This window comes from Artemia sp. Qi Xiang Cuo, chromosome 14 (assembly GCF_049724085.1).
Source record: "Artemia sp. Qi Xiang Cuo chromosome 14, ASM4972408v1, whole genome shotgun sequence".
Classification (NCBI taxonomy): domain Eukaryota; kingdom Metazoa; phylum Arthropoda; class Branchiopoda; order Anostraca; family Artemiidae; genus Artemia; species Artemia sp. Qi Xiang Cuo.
This window is the reverse complement of record NC_142807.1, coordinates 47,128,047-47,150,444: the sequence shown is the minus strand read 5'-3', so window position 1 is coordinate 47,150,444 and position 22,398 is coordinate 47,128,047. Positions and strand designations below refer to the sequence as shown.

The 22,398-nt window shown below is 36.9% G+C and overlaps 2 protein-coding genes across 2 annotated transcripts in view; one reads left to right on the top strand and one right to left on the bottom strand.

Moving 5' to 3' along the window:
• Positions 1-12,077: 12,077 nt before the first annotated feature.
• Positions 12,078-12,800, bottom strand: LOC148944538 (histone-lysine N-methyltransferase SETMAR-like). The gene has a single exon (XM_089099952.1). It carries the CDS (start codon positions 12,798-12,800, stop codon positions 12,078-12,080), a length of 723 nt encoding a protein of 240 aa, XP_088956078.1.
• Positions 12,801-15,336: 2,536 nt separating this feature from the next.
• AdipoR (adiponectin receptor) overlaps positions 15,337-22,398 on the top strand; it is a 47,002-nt gene continuing 39,940 nt past the window's right edge. Inside the window, exon 1 of the mRNA XM_089100097.1 lies at positions 15,337-15,428. The gene's annotated coding sequence lies outside the window, so the exon portion shown is untranslated. The remainder of the gene's footprint in view (positions 15,429-22,398) is intronic.

Below are 22,398 nucleotides of genomic sequence, written 5' to 3'. Positions count from 1 at the left end.
AATGATTTAGCATTTATCGCAAAGTATGTATTTTAACTAGACCCCAACCCCACGCCTAAACGGCGGTGGTACGCCGCCTAAAAAGACACGGCGGTGTGTTGCCGAGCTTGCATTAGCATACTGACTCCACCACGGATTCTATCGGTGGTGCCGTCAATAATCTACAACCGTTTTTTTTTGTTTTTTTCTCTCTTTTTTGGTTATCGTTATCGACCTCCGGGCTTCAACCATCATCCCCGCTAATCTGTTTCTTAAAAATAAATACTGTCATCTTGGGCTCGCCATGTATATCGGTTCACAGGAAGGAGAAGGTGAAATTTTTCTTGAAACAAAAATTCTACCTTCCACTTTAAAATTCTGTTCATATTTTTTTCTGATTTTTCGGATGAAAAGAGGTAGGTAAAAGAGCATTAGGCAATTCAGGATGTTGTCATAGGCAGCGCAATCGAGCTGTCTAAGTAAAGAACAATGTTGGCACAATGTATTATTTATTTTTCTTAGTTTTTTTTCCATACCAGGGCAATTCGTATCGAAGGAGTTGTCGTAGAAACTTCAAAAAGGGTTCATTCGATTGGAAATTGGAATAACTAGTGCCCTTGTTAATAGTCGAAAGTGATTGGAAGGCAGCTAACACCCCTTCCACGCCCACCGTTTCCCCAAACACATTCAATCAAAATTTTAAGATAGCCATTTTGTTCAGAGTAACTGATTTCCAGAGAGAAAATATGTTTTTTGAGGAGGTTACTCCCCCACAACCTTTAGGGCAAGGGTTTTGTAGTTATGCCCTGGAGGTATATAAGAAAGATGTTGGCACAATGTATTATTTATTATTTTTTCCTTTAGACCAGGGCACTTCATATCGAAGAAGTTGTTGTAGAAACTTCAAAAAGGGCTAATTCAATTAGGGATTGGAGTGGCTTGTGCCCTTTTTAATAGTCAAAAATGATTGAATGGCAACTAACACCCCTTCCACGCCCACCATTTCCTGAAACACGTACAATCGAAATTTTGAGATAGCCATTTTGTTTAACGTAGTTGAAAGGTCTGGAGATTAGGTCTTAGAGGATGACAACCACCCTCACAGCCCTTAGGGTAAGGGTTTAATTTATGCCCTGGGGGCATATAGGCTACGGTGTTTATAGAAAGCGTTGTCGTAGAAACTCAAAAAGGGATCATTAGTTTGGAAATCGAAAAGCCTAGTGCCCTTTTTAATAATCGAAAGTGATTGGAAGGCTTGAAATTTTTATAGTAAAGATCGATGTTGGTATAATGTATCTTTTTTTTGTTTTTTTTGTTGTTGTATAGACCAGGACACTTTGTATCGAAGGAGTTGTCGTAGGAACTTCGAAAAGGGCTCATTCAATTGAAAATAGAAATGGCTGATGTCCTTTTTAATAGTGGAAAGTGATGGGAGTGAAACTAATCCCCCTCCCACGCCCCCCCTCCCAATTGCCATTATGTTTAAAAATTAAAAGTTGCCTTAAAATTAAATAAAAATGCACTGTGTTTATGCTAATTTCCAATAAGGCATCTCAGCAGTATCCCAAGAATGACTTAGGGTATTATGTTCAAACTTTCAGGGCTTCTTCCGCTCTTAAAATTTGACCAAGTCAAAATAGCGTAAGTGTATCCAAGCTATCAAAGAAAGTAAAAATTTTTTTTGCGAATGTTATCAAGTTTTCCATTTCAGGTCAACTAGAGGGGGTATGAAACTAAATTAAACACTATTATTTGTGTCCAGATTTCTATAAGAGTCTATGTTGTTAAATTTTGCTGAAAATTGTTTTCCAGCATACAAATAGCAAGCCAAAATATAAATTCTTAAAAAAACGAAAAGATTTGAACTATGATTTTCTTTTTCCCTAAAAAGACTATGTCAATTTAAAACAAAGAGATACTAATTAAAAAAAACTGTGTCCAAAAAATAAGTTTTTTCAAAGAAAAGTAAAGAACTTCATTAAACAAAAAATGACCAAAAATAAAGCAAAACCATTTGCTTAGTGTGAGCCTACCACAAGTAAGTACTAATAAATAAATGCAACCTAAAATGACGAAAAATTACGATAAAAGGTTGAGTGAAGATCGAGACGAGCAAAAGTTAGCGTGAGTTTTGAATAAAACCTCAATGCCTTCCAAAGGGCAGAATAAATTTTGCACAATACTGAAAAAACTACAAATGAATGTGCATTGTCAGTTTAATATACATATACTGATATTTAGTAATCAAAATGTTAATGTTATTTGATTTATTAACGTTATAAAAGTAAAAATATTTATATTTTTTCAGTAAAGTGCAAATTATGTTCTGGCCTTGGGAAGGCATAATGGTTTTGATCCCTACTTATGTTGATTTCTGCTTATTTTGATTTTGACTCAGTTATTTATTGTTCGTTTTGGGCTTCATTTATTTATCAATGCTGATTTATGGTAGTTTCCCGCTTTGTATCTTATCTAAAGATAGTATATAAATATATGCATAGAAACTAATTAAATTTTTTTTTTTACAGACTTAGTAGAGCACACTTAAGTTGAATCGGCCTTAAACTTTGACTTGAAACGTCATAACTTGACCACTTCTTCCAAGAAAGAATTTTGGAGGGGTATTCCGTGTTAATAAGAAAAGAGGCTATAGGTGCAGTTCAGTTCCTTCTGCAGTGTAGGGCACAGCAGCCCTATGGTGAAGGTGCAGGTTTGTTCTCCCTTGTAAAACAACTTATTTCAGTAGATACAAAGAAGAAGCCCATTTGCAGCATTCTGTGGGACCTCAAGGTCCAATACTAGTATCAGATCCTGTGAGTGGCAGCTTACGCTCGTCAAGTACTGTCTGTACCGGCCACAAGTACCACAGCTAAACGGCTTTTAAGCACGACAGGACTGATAGTGACTGCAAAAAGATCAATGGCTCCAGGCAGATGAACAAACTCACTTTTGTTACATCAATTGTAAATGAAGTGATGTAACTGCTGATTTAAAATTGTTTGTGTTGTTAAACCATGGTATCTGATTTGTATACGGTGTTTTTTCGATGTTGTTATTTGTTTGTTTTTTTCACTTCCTTTTTGTATGTATTTGATGAACAGGAGAAGTTTGAACTTCAAACTTTGAAATTTATACACACATTAGACCAAATCATTAACAAGAAGGAAATGACTAAACACGGGATTTTATAGGAAAAATGCGATGTTAAACATAAACACAACATAGGTTTCCCTGGGTCTAGGGGCTAAAAATGAGAATTCTACTTGGTCTGATCGACGGTGAACATAAACACTTTCCGCACGGCCAAATAAATTCCTGTTTTGTCATATTGTTCTTGTATGTTTTTAGCCAACCATTTAAAAATCCTTACTAAAATCGAGGTTGAACGTGCTTGGTGATGTGGAATTTTTATTCTTATTTTTAATTATAAAAATCGGCGCGCCGCCAAAAAAATTTCGGTGGGCCTAGTGGCGCGCCACCGCCGATACTAAATCACACATTCGCCGCCGTCATTTCGACGTGGCGCGGCTTCGGGGACTAATTTTAACCTTATTTTAAGTATGGCAGTAATTTTAAGTATTTTATAATAGATTTACAATGTGTTCTTCCCATACAAAACGTTACCTTATTAAAGTCTTTGGAGTGGGGGCAGCGTAGTTGGCATAAAGAAGACAACTTTAGCGTAGACAGTAGGAGAGGGGGAGGGGGAGGTTGGAGACTCATCCAATACGGGGCAGAACTTCACTTATCTCCTCCGTTCCCGATTTAAGAGATTAGAGAGACTCATTGGGTTGTAGAATGTTGGACTGTTTGAGTTGTGGAAGACCTTAAAAGACTCAAAAATACTTTATATTTTTTGTTATTGCAGGATTGATTTCATAGATTGTGGAATGGTGAGCCCCCTGGCCCATGATTTGGGTGAGCCTCAACTCATAATATGCAATTTTGATTAATTGTTCCGTGTTATGTGCATATATTATTCTATATATGTTATTTTGAGTTCTACTTTATTGCATTGCGTACATTTTTAAGCCTTGAGATAAAAACTGAAATCTTAGCGTAAACAGTGGTGGGGGAAGTCTCCCCCCTCACATGCATATTTGAGCAGCCGCAGAGAAAGTAATACAAATGAAAATAATCTGTCTTTTTAAAATATCTTTTTTCAAAAGACACGAAAATAATCGTCTAAAGGAACCTGAAGTGCTATCTCTGACATTTCCGTTGATTCTTTATTCCCGTTACTTTCAGATGTAAAATTTAGAATATTATCGAAGGGGTTTAGTCGTCCTCTCCCTGAAAAATTCACATTTGGAAAACTCACCCCCTGGGAAATTCCTCCCCCCTCCAAGAACATTTTGTTTTCCTGCTGATAATTCCCCCGCGTTAAATTCCACCCAGCAGAAATTTCCCAGCCGTGGAATATGCTCCCCCAAACATATTCCCCTCAGATAATTTCGGATATTCATAATATAAATAAAAATTTATTTTTCCAGGGGCACTTTATGTGAAAGAGGTGGTCGTATAAACTGTGGAACGGGGTTCATTGAATTACAAATTAAAAGTTATAGTGCCCTTACACCAGGGGAGGATCCAGGATTTTTTAGGGGGGAGGGCAAAATAGGTTGATCCGATAAACTTGCGTTAGGAGCAAATTTAATTAACGCAATCTTGCGTTAATTAAGTAAATTACATTACTTTAGACTACGTTAAGGCGGTGGCTAGTTGCCCTCCAATCTCTTTTGACTCTTAAAAAGTGAAAAAGAACTTTCAATTTCCAATCAAATGAGCCCTCTCTAAAGTTTATACGAGCATCCCTTCCATAAGAAATACTCGTAATATGAAGGATTCAGAGAATCCTTAATTTAAAACCCTTGTACTGAGGACTGTGGGAGAGTTGTCATCCTCAAAGACCTAATTTCCAGAACTAAATACTACGCTTAATAAAATGGCTATCCCAAAATTTTGATTGGATGTGTTAGGGGACACAATGGGTATGAGAGGGGGGTTAGCTGCCCTCAAATCACTTTCGACTAAAATCACTTCTACAACACCGCCTTCTATAAAAACCTTATATGCCCCCAGGGTATAACTTAAAACCCTTGCCTTGAGGGTTGTGGGGGAGTGTCTGAAAATCAACTACGCTGAACATCTACGCTGAAATCTATCTGAAAATCAACTACGCTGAACAAAATGGCTATCTCAAAATTTCGATTGGATCTGTTTGGGGGAATAAGGTGTGTGGGGGGGGTTAGCTGTGATCAGATCCCTCTTGAATATCGAAAAGAGAACTATTCATGTGAATTTCCAATCAAATGAACCTTTTTTTAAGTGTTTAGAACAACGCTTTCTATAAAAATCTTACATACACCCAGGGCATAACCCAAAAACCTTGCTCCGACGGTTGTGGGGGATTTTCCTTATGAAAAACATCTTTTCAATCTGTAAAGCAACTATGCTGAACAAAATGGCTATCTCAAACTTTTGATTGGATGTGTTTCGGGGAATGATGAGCGTGGGGGAGGGGGGGCTAAGTGCCTTCCAATCACTTTCGACTATTAAAAAGGGCACTATCCCTTTGAATTTCCAATTGAATGAGCCTTTTTTGAAATTTCTACGACAATCCGTTCTATAAAAACCTAATATACCCCCAAGGTATAACTTAGAACCCTTGCCTCGAGGGTTTTGGGGGAGAGTCCTCCTCAAAAATATATTTTCTATCTGGAAATCAACTATGCTGAACAAAATGACCATCTCAAAATATTGATTGGATGCGTTCGGGGAAATGATAGGCTTGGGGGGGGGATAGTTGCCTTCCATTCACTTTCGACCATTATAAGTGGCCCTAGCGATTTGAGTTTTAAATCGAATGAACATTTTTTGGAGTTTCTACGACAACGTTTTTCATAAAAACCTTATATGCCCCAGGCCTTATCTTAAAACCCTTGCCCTGGAGCTTGTGGGAGAGCGTCCCTTTCAAAAATAAATTTTATATGTGGAAATCAACTACACTGAACAAATTAGCTATCTCAAAATTTTGGTTGGATGTGTTTGGGGGAATGATGGGCGTGGATGGGGACTAGTTGCCCTCCAATCATTTTCGACTATTAAAAAGGGCACTAGAACTCTCGATTTTCAATCGAATAAGCCCCCTTTGAAGTTTCTACGACGACCCCTTCCGTATAAAGTGCCTCTGGGAAAAAAAATAAATAATAAATAAATAATAAAATATTGGAGCCGTATGGCCTTTACTATAGGCAACGCTACAGCGTTGCCTCTGAAACACTTCCAATCAAAATTTTCAGATAGCGATTTTGTTCAACGAAGTTGAAAGGTCCGGATACTATGTGTTTGAGGATGACAAATCCCCCCAGATCTCAAGCGGTCATATAAACTCCGGAGGGGGCTCATCGGATTGGTAATCAGAAGCTCTAGTGCCCTTTTTAAGAGTCAAAATGATTGGAGGGCAGCTACCCCCCCCCCCTCATACGCACACACACGTCGTATTGTTCCGAAATGCATCTATATAGTAATTTTGAGATAACCATTTTATTCAAAATAGTCTAAATATCGTAAAGAAAGGCTTTTGGGGTTGAGACAAGCCCCTAGAGCTTTGGGGCAAGAGTTATAAGTTATGCCCGGGGGTATTTAAGATTTTTATAGAAGGGATGGTTGTATCAACTTCTGAGGAGGCTCATTTTGTTGGAAATTGGAAGTTCCATTTCCCTTTTAAGACTTAAAAGTGATGGAGGGCAGCTAGCCTTCCCTCCCCCCCAACTACCCCTCTTAACCAAATGCATCTGATTAAAATTGTGAGACAGCTATTTCGCTCAAAATACTCCAAAGAACATATAAAAATGCATCTAAGGTTGACACAACCCCCCTTGGGCGTAGGCAGCATTAGGCAGCATATTGTCTAGGGGGGGCAGTCGATAGTGTGATGGAGTTTTATCAACTTCTTTTTCAAAACCTGCTTTTTCAGCCATATCTAATGTAAATTTGAAGGTGTAGGGGGGGGGGCAGCTGCCCCCCCTGCCCCCCTCCCTACGCCCATGCAACCCCCCTCCCAGTGTCCTGGGGATAGGATTATAAGTCATGTGATGTGGGTATATAAGGTTTTTATTGGATGGGTGGTTATAAGGTTTTTATGGAATGGGTGGTCGTAAAAACCTCGGCTGGGGCTTACTTAATTTGAAATTGGAAGTTATAGTGCCTTTTTTGACAATAAAAAGTGATTTGACAGCAACTAGCCCCCCCCCCCCCCGCGCTCATCTTTTCCCAAAAGACATCCAACCAAACTTGGAGATAGCAGGGTTTTTTTCATTGTAGTTGAAGGGTCCGAAAATTATGTCTTTGAGGAAGACATCCCGCCCCAACAGCTCTCAGGGCAAGGGTTGTAGGTTACCCCCCGGGGGCATATAAGATTATAATAGGAAGGGTGGTAGTATATATTTCAGAGGGGACTCATTGGATTGGTAATCAGAAGTTCTAGTGCCCTTTTTAAGTGTCGAAGTAATCACGAGGGCAGCTACCCCCCCCCCTACACATCGTGTTTTCCCAAAATGCGTCGAATAAAAAAATTTTAGACAGTCATTTTATTCAAAATAGCCCAAAGATCTAATAACTAGGCTTTTGGGATTGATACAAACCACCAGACCCTGGAGGCGAGGGTTTTAAGTTATGCCGCGGGGTATTTAAAGTTTTTGTGAAAGGGATGGTTGTTTAACTGTAGAAGAGGCTCATTTGGTTGAACATTGAAATTTTTAGTTCCTTTTTAAGCGTCAAAAACGACGGAGTGCGTTTGCCCCCCCCCCCCCTCCCTCTCCCAAACAACCCCTCTTTTCGCCAAACGTATCTGATTGAAATTATGAGATAGCGGTTTCGTTCAAAATAGTCCAAAGAACATATAATAATGCCTCTAGGGTTGAGACAACCCCCCAGTGCCCCAGGGATTGGGTTTTAAGTTATCCCATGAGTGAATATAAGATTTTTATGGAATGGGCAGTCGTAGGAACTTGATTTTAAATTGGAAGTTAAAGTGCCCTTTTAAAGAGTCAAAGGGATTTAAGAGCAACCATCCCCCCACCCTCCGCGCTCATCATTTCCCTTAACACCTCCAATTGAAATATGGAGATACAATTTCATTCATTATAGTCAAAGGGTCCGAAAATTATGTCTGTGAGGAATACAACCTCCCCCCCCCCGACAGCTCTCCGGGCAAGGGTTATAAGTCATGCCCTGGGGGCATATAATTTTAAATGCTTTCTAAGACCACGCTGGCTATACATGACGTATGAAGCTAAGAGAGGAAAGGAAATAGCAAATGATAAATAAAACCAAAAAAAGGTTGAGAAAACGAGGATTTTGTCAGCCAGTGGTAAAATTTGAAAACGGAAAAGCAGCAAATATTTTGACAAGGACCTCGGCCAACTCGTCCTCGGTGCTAAAAACAAAACAAAAAAAAACAACAAGAATATAACCTTTTAGAGTTCGCTACACAAGATCCGAATAAACACTGAATGAAAAACCAAAGCCGAAACCAATGAAAAAAAGGATTTTACCGAAGAGATTGTGCAAGGATGCTTTGCCTAGCAATACTTTTTCTCTTCTGCCATTTCGGTTTTCATTAGATATCTTAATAGGTTCTCTTAAATTTGATTGGGTGCAAATATCAAAAGAGTCCTTTAGTATTAAATTGTTATAAATTGGGCTTAATGAAATGTCTCCGGTGTCCCTTTTTATAGCCCAATTCCTATTTATATATTTTTTAATCTCAATTACCTCTTTGAAAGATTGCGGTAGGCCATTTACAGTAGATATTAAAGTTGCCTCCTCAAAAAGAACAAGATGTGTTCTTTATATGCTGGGCCAATGAGGAATCAAAGTTGTCATTTTTATTTTTCAATCACAGGGACTTATCTATTGAAGTTTTGTGTTCATACAAACGTTCACCAAGTTGTTGATGGGTCGTACCTATGTAAAATTTCCCATGAACACGGGACTTTGTAGACAACACTACCCAGTACAGGGTCAGTTTTATCCTTTCCTGAGTTGAAAAAATGATCAACTTTTTGTTCACTTTTGAAAGGAACAGATAGATTGTGTTCATTTAAAAAATTTTCCAAGTTTATCACTAAGTTTTGAAATGTATGGTAAATTGGTGAAAGTTTTTTTCTCAATTGTCGGAACGATTGAATCAAGGGGGGACGGACTCCCCATTTTCTTGTTTTATCTATTTTAATCGTCTATCTATAATATTTTCAATAAGGTTTATTCGGTAGCCATTGCAGAATAAAATATCTTTGCTATAATTTAATTCATAATTTACATGATTAAGTGAACAGATTTTTAAAACTCTGTCGACTAAAGAGATTATTATCCCTCTTTTCTTGGCCACCATTTTTAAGCCTCTTTTAAGCACACAGAAACCTTACATAAAAAATTCAATAGGTCTTGTTGAGAAGTTAAAATTTCAAAGTACAACAGAAAAAACCATCTTATCTAGTTTCGATGCAGTTTCTATGTACACTTCATGCGATGTCCATAAATGTCAGTAGGCCTTACAAAGAAAATTAGAGGAAAATTCTGCTTGGTCAGATTATAAAACTTTGGAAATTGACCCAATAATGACGCTTGTTCGTCCTTGCATCAAGTTTTCTTCGTATTTTAAGTTCCGAGATAAATTTTTCATTCAAATTATGGGCCTATCCATGGGCACTGTTTTATCTCCTTATTTGGAAAATTTTTACATGGATTTCAAATAACAATCTGCTTTGAATAGTTTCCACTTAAAACACTCCCTCTGGTTTCGTTTCTTTGATGATATCCTTTCTTTTTGGGAACATGGACAGGACTCTCTTGGAGATTTTTTGGTACATTTAATCTCTTTTGATTCAAATCTCCAGTTCACAATGGAACTAGAAGATTTAGGAAAGCTGCCTTTCTTGGATGTTTTGATTATAAAAAATACTCCAAGCCTTGAATTTTTTATATACAGAAAGCCGACCCATAATGATCTTTATCTATACTTCTCGTCAAATCACCCTCCTTCTGTTAAAAGAGTGGTAATAATCTCTTTAGTCGACAGAGTTTAAAAAAATTAGTTCACTTAATCATGTAAATTCTGAATTAAATTATATCAAAGATATTTTATTCTGCAATGGTTACCCAATAAACCTTATTGAAAATATCATAGATAGACGATTAAAAAACGACGATTTTTCATTGGTTTCGGCTTTGGTCTTTCATTCAGTGTTTGCTCGGATCTTGTGTAGTGAACTCTAAAAGGTTAGATTCTTATTTTTTTTGTTTTTTTTTTAGCACTGAGGAGGACTTGGCGGAGGTCCTTATCGAAATATTTGCTGGTTTTTTGTCTTCATATTTTACCAATGGCTGACAAAATCCTCGTTTTCTTACCCTTTTTTGGTTTTATTTATTATTTATTATTTCTTTTCCTCTCTTAGCTCCATACGGCATATAATTTTCTTATAGAAAGGTTGGTCATGTATGCTTTAGAGGGGACTCATTGGATTGGTAATCAGAAGCTCTAGTGCCCTTTTTAAGAGACAAGGTGATCAGAGCGCAGCTATCCCCCCCCCCCACACACACACAAATACGTCGTTTTTTCCCGAGATGCATCCAATAGAAACTTTGAGACAGTCCTTTTATTCAAAATAGTCCAAAGATCATATAACAAGGCTTTGCGAGGTTGTTACAAACCACCAGAACCTGAGGGCGAGGGTTGTAAGCTATGCCCCTGGGGCATTTTAGGCTCTTATGGAAGGGATGGTTTTATAAACTTTAGAGGTGGCTCATTTGGTTGATTGTAGTTCCCTTTTAAGAGTCAATAGTGATGAAAATGAACTACCCCCCCCCAACTACCCCACTTTTCACCAAATGTATCTGATTGAAATTGTACGACGGCAATTACTTTAATAGCCCAGAGAATATATAATAAGGCCTATTTGGTTGGCACAACGCCCTTTTTAAGAGTCAAAGTGATTTGAGACCCCACCCCACCCCCCTCATTTCCCATAACAAACATCCAAACAAAGCTTTGAGACATCAATTTTTTTCATCATTGTTGAAAGGTCCAGTAATTATGCGTATTTGGATGTCATATGATACACATATGAAGGTTAAAATTTGACAGAATATTGAACGGAAATTTGAACTAAATCAAAACACCGCATGCATATTGTCAAAAGGGCGTATCTCAAGAATTGCTTTGGGTATTAAGTTGAAACTTTCGGAGAATACTTAAAGGGGAAGATCCAATTGACAGAAAGGTATTATATGCATGTCACTACTAACACTAATACCACTTCTACTTTTCCTTATGCTACTAAACTACTCCAACTACTACTTCAATTGCAACAACTTGTAAGGCTTAGAGTATTAACATGGGAAGGGTGTCAAAAGCGCACATAAACAATATTTTTCGAAAGGCTTAAAGAGTCAAGGTGAAACTTCCGGGACATCATGAAAGTGATGCTCAACTGACCAAAATGCATTATACACATGCTACTACCGTTATTAATACTGCTGCTACTACTACTACTAATGCAACACTAACACTGCAACTACTTTTACTACCACTGAAACTAGTGATAGTAGTACTATTAAGGCTAACTCTACGAAGGTAAAATTTGAGAGAGTATTGACGGCAATTTTGAACAAACAAAAAACACTATGTGCATTTAAATTGTCAAAATAGCGTATCTTAAGAATGGGATTATGTATTGAGTTTAAACTTTCGGGGAATGCTTAAAGGGAAAGATTAATTGACCAAAAGGCAATATGTGCACACTACTACTAATACTACTACTACTGCAACATTTACTAGTTCTACTACGAGACTAGTTTTACATGAAAGCCTGTACCTTAATCTACTTTTCTACATAATTTCCGTGAATATTGAGGCACTTGTCATAACGTGGCACCAGTTTTTGAATACCCTCCTCATAGAATTCTCCTGCCTCACTTCTAAACCACTGTAACACAACTCTTTCGACTTCGTTATCGTCTTGAAGACGCTGACCGCACAGGTGTTTCTTCAAGTGCAGGAACAAATGGTAGTCGCTGGGCGCCAGATCAGGGCTCTATGGAGGATGATCTAGAGCTTCCCATTTAAAAGATTTGATGAGATCTTTGGTCCGATTAGCCACATGTGGACGGGCATTGTCATGCAGCAAAATGATGCGCTTACTCAACATGCCACATTTTTTCTTCTGGATTGCACGACGCAGATTGCTCAGTGTCTCAAAATAAGACTCTGCATTGATTGTCATATTACGAGGCAGGAACTCCACAAACAACACTCCTTTATTGTCCCAAAAAACTGTGCACATGATTTTATGGGCAGAATTGGTTTGCTTAAATTTCACTTTTTTGGCTGATGATGAATGTTGCCATTCCATGGATTGTTGTTTTGATTCTGGTGTGACGTAGGCCCCCCATGTTTCATCACCAGTAACAATTTGGTCTAAAAAATCTTCACCTTCATTGTGGTACTGCTCAAGGAAAGTTAATGCACTTCCTAAACATTTGGTTTTGTGCAAATCCGTCAACATTTTTGGAGCCCAACGTGAACACAATTTCTGGTAATTCAAGTTCTCAGTCACAATGCGATACAACACAACACTACGAGAATATTGAGGAAACCAGTCGCACATTGATGAAATTGTTAAGCGTCTGTATTCTCTCACTTTTTCTTCCACTTTTTGCACCAAATCTTCATTAAAGACCGAAGGACGCCCACTCCGTTCTTCATCATGCAAATTTGTGCGGCCATCTTTAAATGCTCTCACCCATTTCCTTACCATTCCATCACTCATAATGTTGTGTCCGTAAACTTCACAGATCTCACGATGAATATCGATTGGTATTACGCCTTTAGCACTAAGAAATCGTATAACCGCCCTTACTTCACAATCGGCGGGACTAAACATTGTCGGAGTCATCTTTAAAACTCAGTAAAACACATATACAATTAAGAATCAGACTGTAAGGGTTTCAGTGCGTAGACAAGAGATGTAGGTAACCAGCGCGCATGCGCAGAACGACGACCTTAGCGCTGTGGCGGTGGAATCGCAAAACGGCGCTTACTTAAAAAACATGCCTCGTATTACTATTGCTCCAATTACTACCTCTACCATAACTACTTGTAAGGTTAAGAGCCTTAAGATGAAACTTTCAAGAAGTATATGAATATACAGATTATCAAAAGCGCAAATCGACAATATCATGACAATGGCTAATTGTATTAAGCTGAGCAGTTATACTACTGCTCGGAATTACAACTCTACCTAAGGGTATAAAGGTGAAATTTTCAGAAAATTTTTCCGAAAATTTTTGTTGTACCGATGACAACCTGCAATCCGTGTGCAGGTTGTCAAAAGGGCATATCAGCAATATCTTAGGAACAGTTTCATGTATGAAATTAAAACTTACAACGGTTTTTGTGGGGGATGTTGAACTAACCAAGAACAATATTTGCATCACAATACTACTGCTTCTACTCCTAAAACTACTACTATTGCTGCTATTATTATTATTGCTACTGCTACTAAAGCTAAGACTACTACTATTAATTCTACTGCTACTGCTACTTCTATAACTACTGATGCTACTACTACTACTAATAAAGCTAAGGGCATTAAGGCGAAAATTTTCGGCAATATTGTAACTGTATGAAATAAATCGAGTATTGTTACAAAATAAATATTGTAACTGTGTGAAATAAATCGAGTCAAACTATGCCCACATAGGTTGCTAAGAGGACGTATCAGCAATGTTTCAGGACCGGTTAATGTATCAAGTTAAAAATTTCATCGTATGTTGAAAGGGACGTTGAAAAAAAGGTGTTATGTGCTTACTGCTACTACAACTATTGCTACTGCTCAGCATAAGGGTATTAAAGTTTAGCTTTCAAGGAATATTTAGGAGTATGATGAACTAAATAAAAATGAACTATTATCATGTGGATTGTCAATAGGGTGACAAAACAATATCACAATACCAGCTTACACTATTAAGTTAGACCTTTCAGGATAAGTTTTAACAGATTTTGAACTAGCCAGAGGACAATCTGTGTATACTTTTGATACTACTTCACGATTACTGTAACTAATGACACTAAGGGCATTAAGTTGTACGTTTAGTGGAAGTTTCAATTAAACGAAACAACTATACACATGCAAGTATTAAAGGGCATATAAGCAATATCATAGGCAGCGCTGCTCTATTTTAGCTAGTAATATCACTGATATTTTAAAGGAGGCAATTTGATTGGAAATTCATAGTTCTAGTACCCTTTTTAAGAGTCAAAAGTGATTGGAGGGGAATCGGCCCTCCTCTTTAGCTCATAATTTTCTAAACACTTCCAACCAAAATTTATGATAGCCATTTTGTTCAGGATAGCTGAACGGTCTTGTAACTGTACCTCTAGGACTACTGCGTAAATCGACCCCCCACGGTTATGCAATTTGCCCGTTATGTTTAAAAACTAAATGTTGCCATAAGATTAAATCAAAAAGCACTGTGTGTATGCTGACTACCGATAAGGCATCTCAGCTGTATCCCAAGAACGACTGAGTAGTATTATGTTTAAACTTTCGGAGCTACTTCTATTACTACTTCTACTCTTAAAATTAAACTAAATAAAAAGATTGTAAGTGTATCCACGCTGTCAAAGAGCATAGATAGATTATTTTTTTTTGCGAATAGTATCAAGTTAAATTTTTCATGTCAACTAGAGGAGGTATAAAACTAAATTAAACACTAACTGTTTGGGTGTCCAGATTTTTAAAAGAGTGTATGTTGTTAAAAATTGTCGAAAATTTTTCTCCAGCTGACAAATAGCTGGCCAAATTATAAATTATTACAGAAAAACCGAAAAGACTATTTCCTGACTATCTTTTTTCCTGAAAAGACTATGTCAATATAAATGGAATAGAAACTAATTAATTTTTTTCCCACAAAATAAGTTTTAAAAAAAATGTAAAGAACTCATTTAAACCAAAAACAAGAAAAAATAAAATCAAATAATCTACCAAGCGTAAAACTACCACAAATCAGCATCAGTAAATAAATAAAACCCAAAATGAACAGAAATTACATTAAATAACCGATTCAAACTCAAAACGAGAAGAAATTAACATGAGTAGGGCTCAAAATCCCTATAGCTTCCCAAGGCCAAAAGATGCAGGCGTAACGAAAAAAAAATTTCTCCACGCCGGCATGTCTTTCATCGGCGGTGTGACAACGATAAATCGGTGCGGCGTCACGGTCTATCGAGTAGGCTGTTCCGACTTGTACCGGAATCGTCGATAAATTAACCGCCGAGCGATAGGGTTCTGCCTTGAATCTGACAACTTCAAAGTGTGGCAAGTCTGACCACAGTTTACCTTGCCAAAATTCAGAAATAAAAGTTCATCTTTATTATGAGTAAAGTAAGTTTGTATAGTGAAGCTAGGTGAAAGTCAAATTTAGAAATTTTCTGCGGTAAAGCTCCAGTTGAGGGACTTCTTTCTATCTTGTAAAGTAGTTGAATTTGGTAGGTGGGATTTTCATGGGTGCCCATAAGGGGTGGGCATCTGCCCCCCCTGGCTGAGTGATGTTGCCTTATTTTTATATTTTTGTTCTGAGATTTCTATTATATAGCATTAAAAGTGCCAATTAGACGAGGTTTGCCCCCCCCTAGAATTCAGCTTATGGGTGCCCGTGGGGACTCTCAGCAATGAATCCAGAATAAAAAAATTTAGGGCTGTAGGACTAGGCTATTGGTAAAGTGTTGTGAAGCCCACCCTAATCAAGTAGATGTTATGCTGAACAAGTAATCCTATGTTCTTTGCAACAAGGTTTTGAGTCTATCCTTTGCAAATGGTAGGCTAATGGTCAGAGTTTGTGACTGCAAGTCCAGCCTGTTAAGTAGAGTGGCAAAATAGGCCTACCCTTTGTCAATGTAAGAATCATTCCCATGAACATGCCCCTCCCCCTTTCCTCTGATGTTCCCATGTATAGCCCTAGGCCTAATAACATGATCCTGTATTAATGATTTTTTTTTATACATTAAAGATACATTGTTAAAACAGGTTCTCTACAGTAAAAAACTCTCATTTCATTGGTGATTGAGTACAATAGCCAGTATTAGTGTACATTTTGTGCTATTAAGAAGGAAGTAGATATATCAGTTTTACCTTGCAACACTGTAGCAGACAATACTGCACCTGGAATCCATCAGTTATAAGGTCAATTTTGCCTGCTGTAAAGAAATACATTTGTACCTTGTGGCAGCATAGAAAAAAATAGGTAAATTTTGAGCAGTTCTTATAATTGACCTATAAGTAAATTGAATAGCTCACTCAAAGCCATTTTTATGATCTTTCTGAATATAATAATTCTTTTCTTGCAAATTCAATTTCAAGCCCTTTTAGGAGCATTGAAAATAATAATTTCATTCTATGTTTTTTGGATACAAAAATGCGTTAAAACACTTGTTTCAAACTTACTATTTCATTATAAACCCATTTTGTAAAAGTTGTTCAGAAGAAATATTTATTTGTCACATGCAAGCTAAATAAAAAAAAATCAAAACAATCTTGCCATGTTTTCTTCTTATTCTGTTAGGCTTTTAAAAACTGCCATTTCACCTGTATATTGAAAAAATATCAAAGCTGACAGAATAAACATAGCAGTTAGAAAAATGGAGAAATTGTTTTGAATTTTTTTTATGCAACTTAATTTTGACAAATCAATGCTTGCAGATTATATAACTTTAACAAAACAGATCTTATAATAAAATAGTAATTTTTCAATTAAATTCTAATTGAAAGTAAGTTTTTCATTTTCAAGGGTCCAAATAAGGCTTAACACTGAATTTGCAAGAAAAGCAATTATTACATTCAGAAAAAAACATAAAAAATGGCATCTAGTGGTATGTTCACTTTGTTCATAGGTCAATTATATAAACTGCTCAATATTTACCAAAAATAAGTCCTCTACCTTATTACAACACAGTGGTTAAAGCTGGGCAGCACAATCAAGGGCATCCAGGTTGATGCCTGTATAGAGCAAAAAATGTTTTACTACTGCAGGAACCTTAGTAGTCAAGGAGTACTATTAATCTAATTGCTACTACTTTCATGTTAAGAAAACAATTCTTACTTTGTAATATGCAGAAACATTACAGTTAATACATTTTGAAGGTGTTTCCAATGTGTTTTTCTTTTTCTTGATTTCTTCAGTGTTGATTCAGTTTCTGGTACCTAGGTTGAAACAAGAATGATTCATGGTCAAAGACATATTAGGAAACATGATAATTCAATTAGTAAAAATAAGTTGTATACTATAAAGTAAGAATTCCATTGTTTTCATTTAGTTTCTTATGTATTCCTAGGGCAATATATTGAACCATCAGGAGCGGGGGGGGGGGGGTGGACAGTCAGGGTAGCAACTACTGTTTTGAAAAGAAGAGTAAATTGAGGAATCCAAGGATTGTCTACCTATTTTATTAAGATGTTTACTTTAAAAAAGCTGCTCTACTAGACTGTTGCCCAAGATTTTAGGTAGATTTTCCATTAACTGCATTTTGAGATTGCTAAGAACATACCTTAGAATCAGAATGCCAGCCTGAATTGAAATATATCAGTCATTTGCAATGCAAATAAACAAACATTTGACCCCTCCCCCCATGGTCAAATATTTAGCCTGAATTGTATATATGCACTGAATTTTCCATCATTTATGTGAACCATTAAATCAATTAGAAGAAAAGAGTGATGTTTGTAAAATTCAGTGCACATATACAAATCAGTCTATAGGCTTACATTATTTTTTTTTTTGGGGGGGGGAGGGGTAAAGTTCATTCATAATGCAAATGATTGTTATTTCTGGATTCAGGATGGAATTCTGATTATTAAGATATGTCTATTTCTTAGCTATTTCATATTGCTTGCAGTTAGTAGAAAAATTTACAAGGTTTTTCTAAAAAAATTAAGCAATACCGTAGATTTAAATATCTTATAAACCTTATGAATAATGATTGAGCATAGGTATGTGGCTCAAAACACTTTTCTTGTGCCACATTTGAGGTACATTGATTTGGCATCACTCAGAGGTCTATGGAGCATTTTTCCAACAGTTTTAGCACTGATGAGGGAAATGGCAAATACAGATGCCATTACCAAATTGAAGTCCAGTATGCTTCTCAGTGCCCTTACTCATTTTGAGTTTATGGCACAACTGATGTTACATGAGGGCATTACTTTCACAAACAAACTCTCTGATTTGCAAACTACAAGCTATGGAGCTGGATATCTTTTGCATGTGTAGGATAATGAATGCCATGATAACTGTCATCAGAAAGTCTAAGAGCAATGATAGTAAACTCTCTAGTCAAATTACAGCATCAATCAGCATTGCCAAATAATTAATTTTGGGAGGAGATGGATCTGATGAAAATTGCATGTCGGATCAAGAGTTGTGCTTGTAGCTAGAGAGTGAGCATATACAATATCATTGTTGACAGCACACTCCTAGAAGATTTGTTAATGAAGAGATGATAATCAAACTTTTTCCAATGGCTCTTTTGACATTTTATATAATGGAGTTCAAGGAAGTTGTTGCAGTTGTTGGCAATGAGTTAGCACTTGTATATAAAGAGACTAAAGATCTGGTCCTACTTGTTTTTAACTGTCCCGCAAACATTAATCCTTCACAGTGCTATGTTTCCTATAATGGAAATACATATTCAAATGTTTGCCAGTAATAAGGACATGTCCTCTCATTGCTAGTAATAAGGATAACTCAACTCATTTGGTGCATCCCTTATCCCTTATGTGCCAAGGTTTCTTGCACCAATCTTTGTCAACTGCAGACTTGAAGACTTCAACATTGGGCAACATAATAGCATTACAAATTTGTTGTGAGAAAAGACAAAAGAGCTAAAGATTGGGACATTATTAATCAAACCCAGAAAGAAGAGGGGCAAAAGATCTGAAATTCAGGATACATGCCTTGATTATCTACAGTTGATTGATTGAGTGACCTTTTCAGCTTTATCACCTGATGAAATTGAAATCAGTGTTTACAAACTCTTCTCAAACTTGAACTCACATTGTTGTTGAGGAGTGTGTTTGTATGTAAAAGAAGGACTAAAGGTTAGTGTCATTCTTCTTAACATTCATGACTATTGAGTAGATTGAGTGTCTAGATCATGGGCTGGCAACCTTTTGTTATAAAAAGGTCAAGAGTTTTCATTGGAATATTATGCAGGCTGCACCTAGGTCACATGTCATTTCACTTTAGTGTAGTATTGTAGGTATACTATAATAAGTAGAGTACATCTATAATATTTATATACAAATATTTTAGGTGTAAAAATAAAATGCTTAGTGTACATTTTTACTACATTTATTTTAGTTAATACAATCAATGAGATTTTCATTGTTGCATTTGACTTGCAAGTTTTTATACATCATTTTGTATTTTTGTAGTAGAGACATGTAATATTGCGTCTAAATGTATGTCCAATAACCAAGAACATTGTTTGTTTTTTTGATAATTAAGAATTGAAGAAGTTTGCTCACAACTATATGTACTACTGAACATAATGATTAATTGCTCAGCAAACCTTTTTAATTCCTTGTAGTTTTCAGAAGACAAACTTCCATAGAAATCCACCAAGTTGGTTTTTTCCTTAAATCTATTTTAAGTGTGGTATCACTTTGCAAATCAATCATGTAAATTTGCATATCACTTGGTACATTACTGATACCCACTGCCAAGGGATTATAGAAAATATCCATCTTTCTTTGTAGTTATACCAGTCTATCCCTGTGGTTGTAGTTACCAGCCAGTCTATCCCTGCCTCTTTGGCATTGCTTCAGTTCTGAGGGATTGTTTTGTTGTTTTCTACAGCAACGTAGTTGATGCAGTCAAAGTCATATGCATTGGCAATTGTAGTTACAATTAGTTGGGGTTGCAGTTGCAATCAGTCACATTCACAAGTATTTACAGTTGCAAGTAGTCACAAGTTCAAACAGTTAAAAACAGTCACAGTTTGAGAAATAATAGCAGTAGCACTAATTGCATAAGTTTCCATAAGTAGTAGCTGTAGCAGCCCTCAAAGGTTCAATTTATTGCTTTCAGCTGTTTTTGAGATATAGTTCATTTGCCCTTTTGACAACCAGCATGCATAAAAACTGTCAACAAAGAAGCTCTAAAGACAAATTTTTTTGGGGGTGTATTTCCCAAACTTTGACATAGGTTTGCTCAAAAACAAAAATTGTAACATACCAAAATAATTAGTCTGGACTGGATAGTTGAACATCAAACTAACTATGCTAGATGAGGCTTACACATTTTTTTGAGAATGCTAGATGGCACCACCTTTCACTTCGTTGTGCATTGGTATCGTGAGCAGTATGGTCAGTCAGGTGTTTTGTGGCAAGGGTCTTGCAGGCTGCAACATTACGCCTTGCAGGCCGCGGGTTGCTGACCCATGGTCTAGATAAAACAAACAACCACAGAATCCTCAGTAGTTATGTGTGTTATATGTCGAAGCTCCAATGCTCCAAGTATTTTAGACTTTAACTCTACTTTGGCTGCTCTGCTGTCTCAAGTGAAGGCTGATTTTGCAAATTATTTGTCTGTTCTTTCTGAACATTCTCTACCAAAAAATATTTCATCCAACTCGTTTTAGAAAGTGTCAAGCTTCTAATATTCTTGATCTGTTTGTTCTGAATAATCCAGACTGTCTTTTAAATTATGAATCCAACCCCCCTCCCCCACTTCTTTAGTTATTCCTACAAGTGAAAACAAAATTTTACCATGCATCCCATGACTCAGTGGAAAACTTGGAAGCATTTTAAGGAAACACTCTATTTCTGTTTCTTTCAAAAAGGAATTACAGGTTGAATGTTTTTCCAATTTGGGAGAAGTAAAAACTTCCCCTATCATAGGCAGCACAATTGCGCTGCCTAAGTAAAGAACGATGTTGGCACAATGTATTTTTTTTTTCTTCCATACCAGGGCACTTTGTGTCAAAGGAGTTGTTGTAGAAACTTGGAAAAGGGATCATTCAATTGAAAATAAGAATCGCTAGTGCCCTTTTTAATAGTCGACAGTGATTGGAAGGCAACTAACACCCCTTCCACGCCCACCATTTCCCCCAAGACATCCAATCAAAATTTTAAGATAGCCATTTTGTTCAGCGTAGTTGATTTCTAGATAGAAATTATGTTTTTGAGGAGGAGTGTCCCCTGCAGCCCTCAGGGCAAGGGTTGTAAGTTATGCCTTGAGGGGCATAAAAGTTTTTTTTAGAAAGTGTTGTTGTAGAAACTTCAAAAAAGGCTCATTCGGTTGGAAATTGACAGAGATGGGGTTGTTTCCATTAGTTACAAGTGATTGAAGGGCACCTAACCCACTTCTCACGCCCACCATTTCTCCAAACACATCCAATCAAAATTTTGAGATAACCATTTTGTTCAACATAGTTGATTTTCAAATAGAAATTATCTTTTTGAGGAGGACACTCCCCCACAACCCTCAGGGCAAGGGCTTTAAGTTATGCCCTAGGGGTATATAAGAACGATGTTGGCACAATGTATTATTTATTATTTTTTTCCTTTAGACCAGGGCACTTCATATTGCAGAAGTTGTCATAGAAACTTCGAAAAGGGCTCATTCGATTGGAAATTGGAGGGCTTGTGCCCTTTTTAATAGTCGAAAGTGATTGGAAGACAACTAACACCCCTTCCACGCCCACCATTTCCCCAAACACATCCAATCAAAATTTTGAGATGGCCATTTTGTTCAGCGTAGTTGATTTCCAAATAGAAATTATGTTTTTGAGGAGGAGACTCTCCCATAGGCCTCAGGGCAAGGGTTGTAAGTTATGCCCTGGGGGCATATAAGGCTTTAATAGAAAGCATTGTCAAAGAAACTTCAAAAACGGCCCATTCACTTGGAAATTCAAAAGCCTAGTCCCCTTTTTAATAGTCAAAAGTGATTGGAGGGCAACTAAACCCCCTCTCACACTCACCTTTTCCCCAAACACATACAATCAAAATTTTGAGATAACCCTTTTTTCAACACAGTTGAATGTCCAGGAAATTAGGTCTTTGAGGATGACAACACCCCCACAGCCCTCAGGGCATCGGTTGTAAGTTATGTGCTGGTGACATATATGGTTTTTATAGAAAACGTTGTTGTAGAAACTTCAGAAAGGGCTCATTTGATTGGAAATTGAAATGACTAGTGCGCTTTTTAATAATCGAAAGGGATTGGAAGGCAACTAACACCCCTTCTACGCCCACCAGGTCCCCAAACCCAACCAATCAAAATTTTGAGATAGCCATTTAATTCAACACAGTTGAAAGTTCTGGAAATTATATCTTTGAGCAGGATATTCTCCCCACA

What these genes read in the sequence shown, in the direction of transcription:
- LOC148944538 (XM_089099952.1), bottom strand. Translation starts at nt 12,800, where the DNA reads ATGGTAAGGAAATGGGTGAGAGCATTTAAAGATGGCCGCACAAATTTG.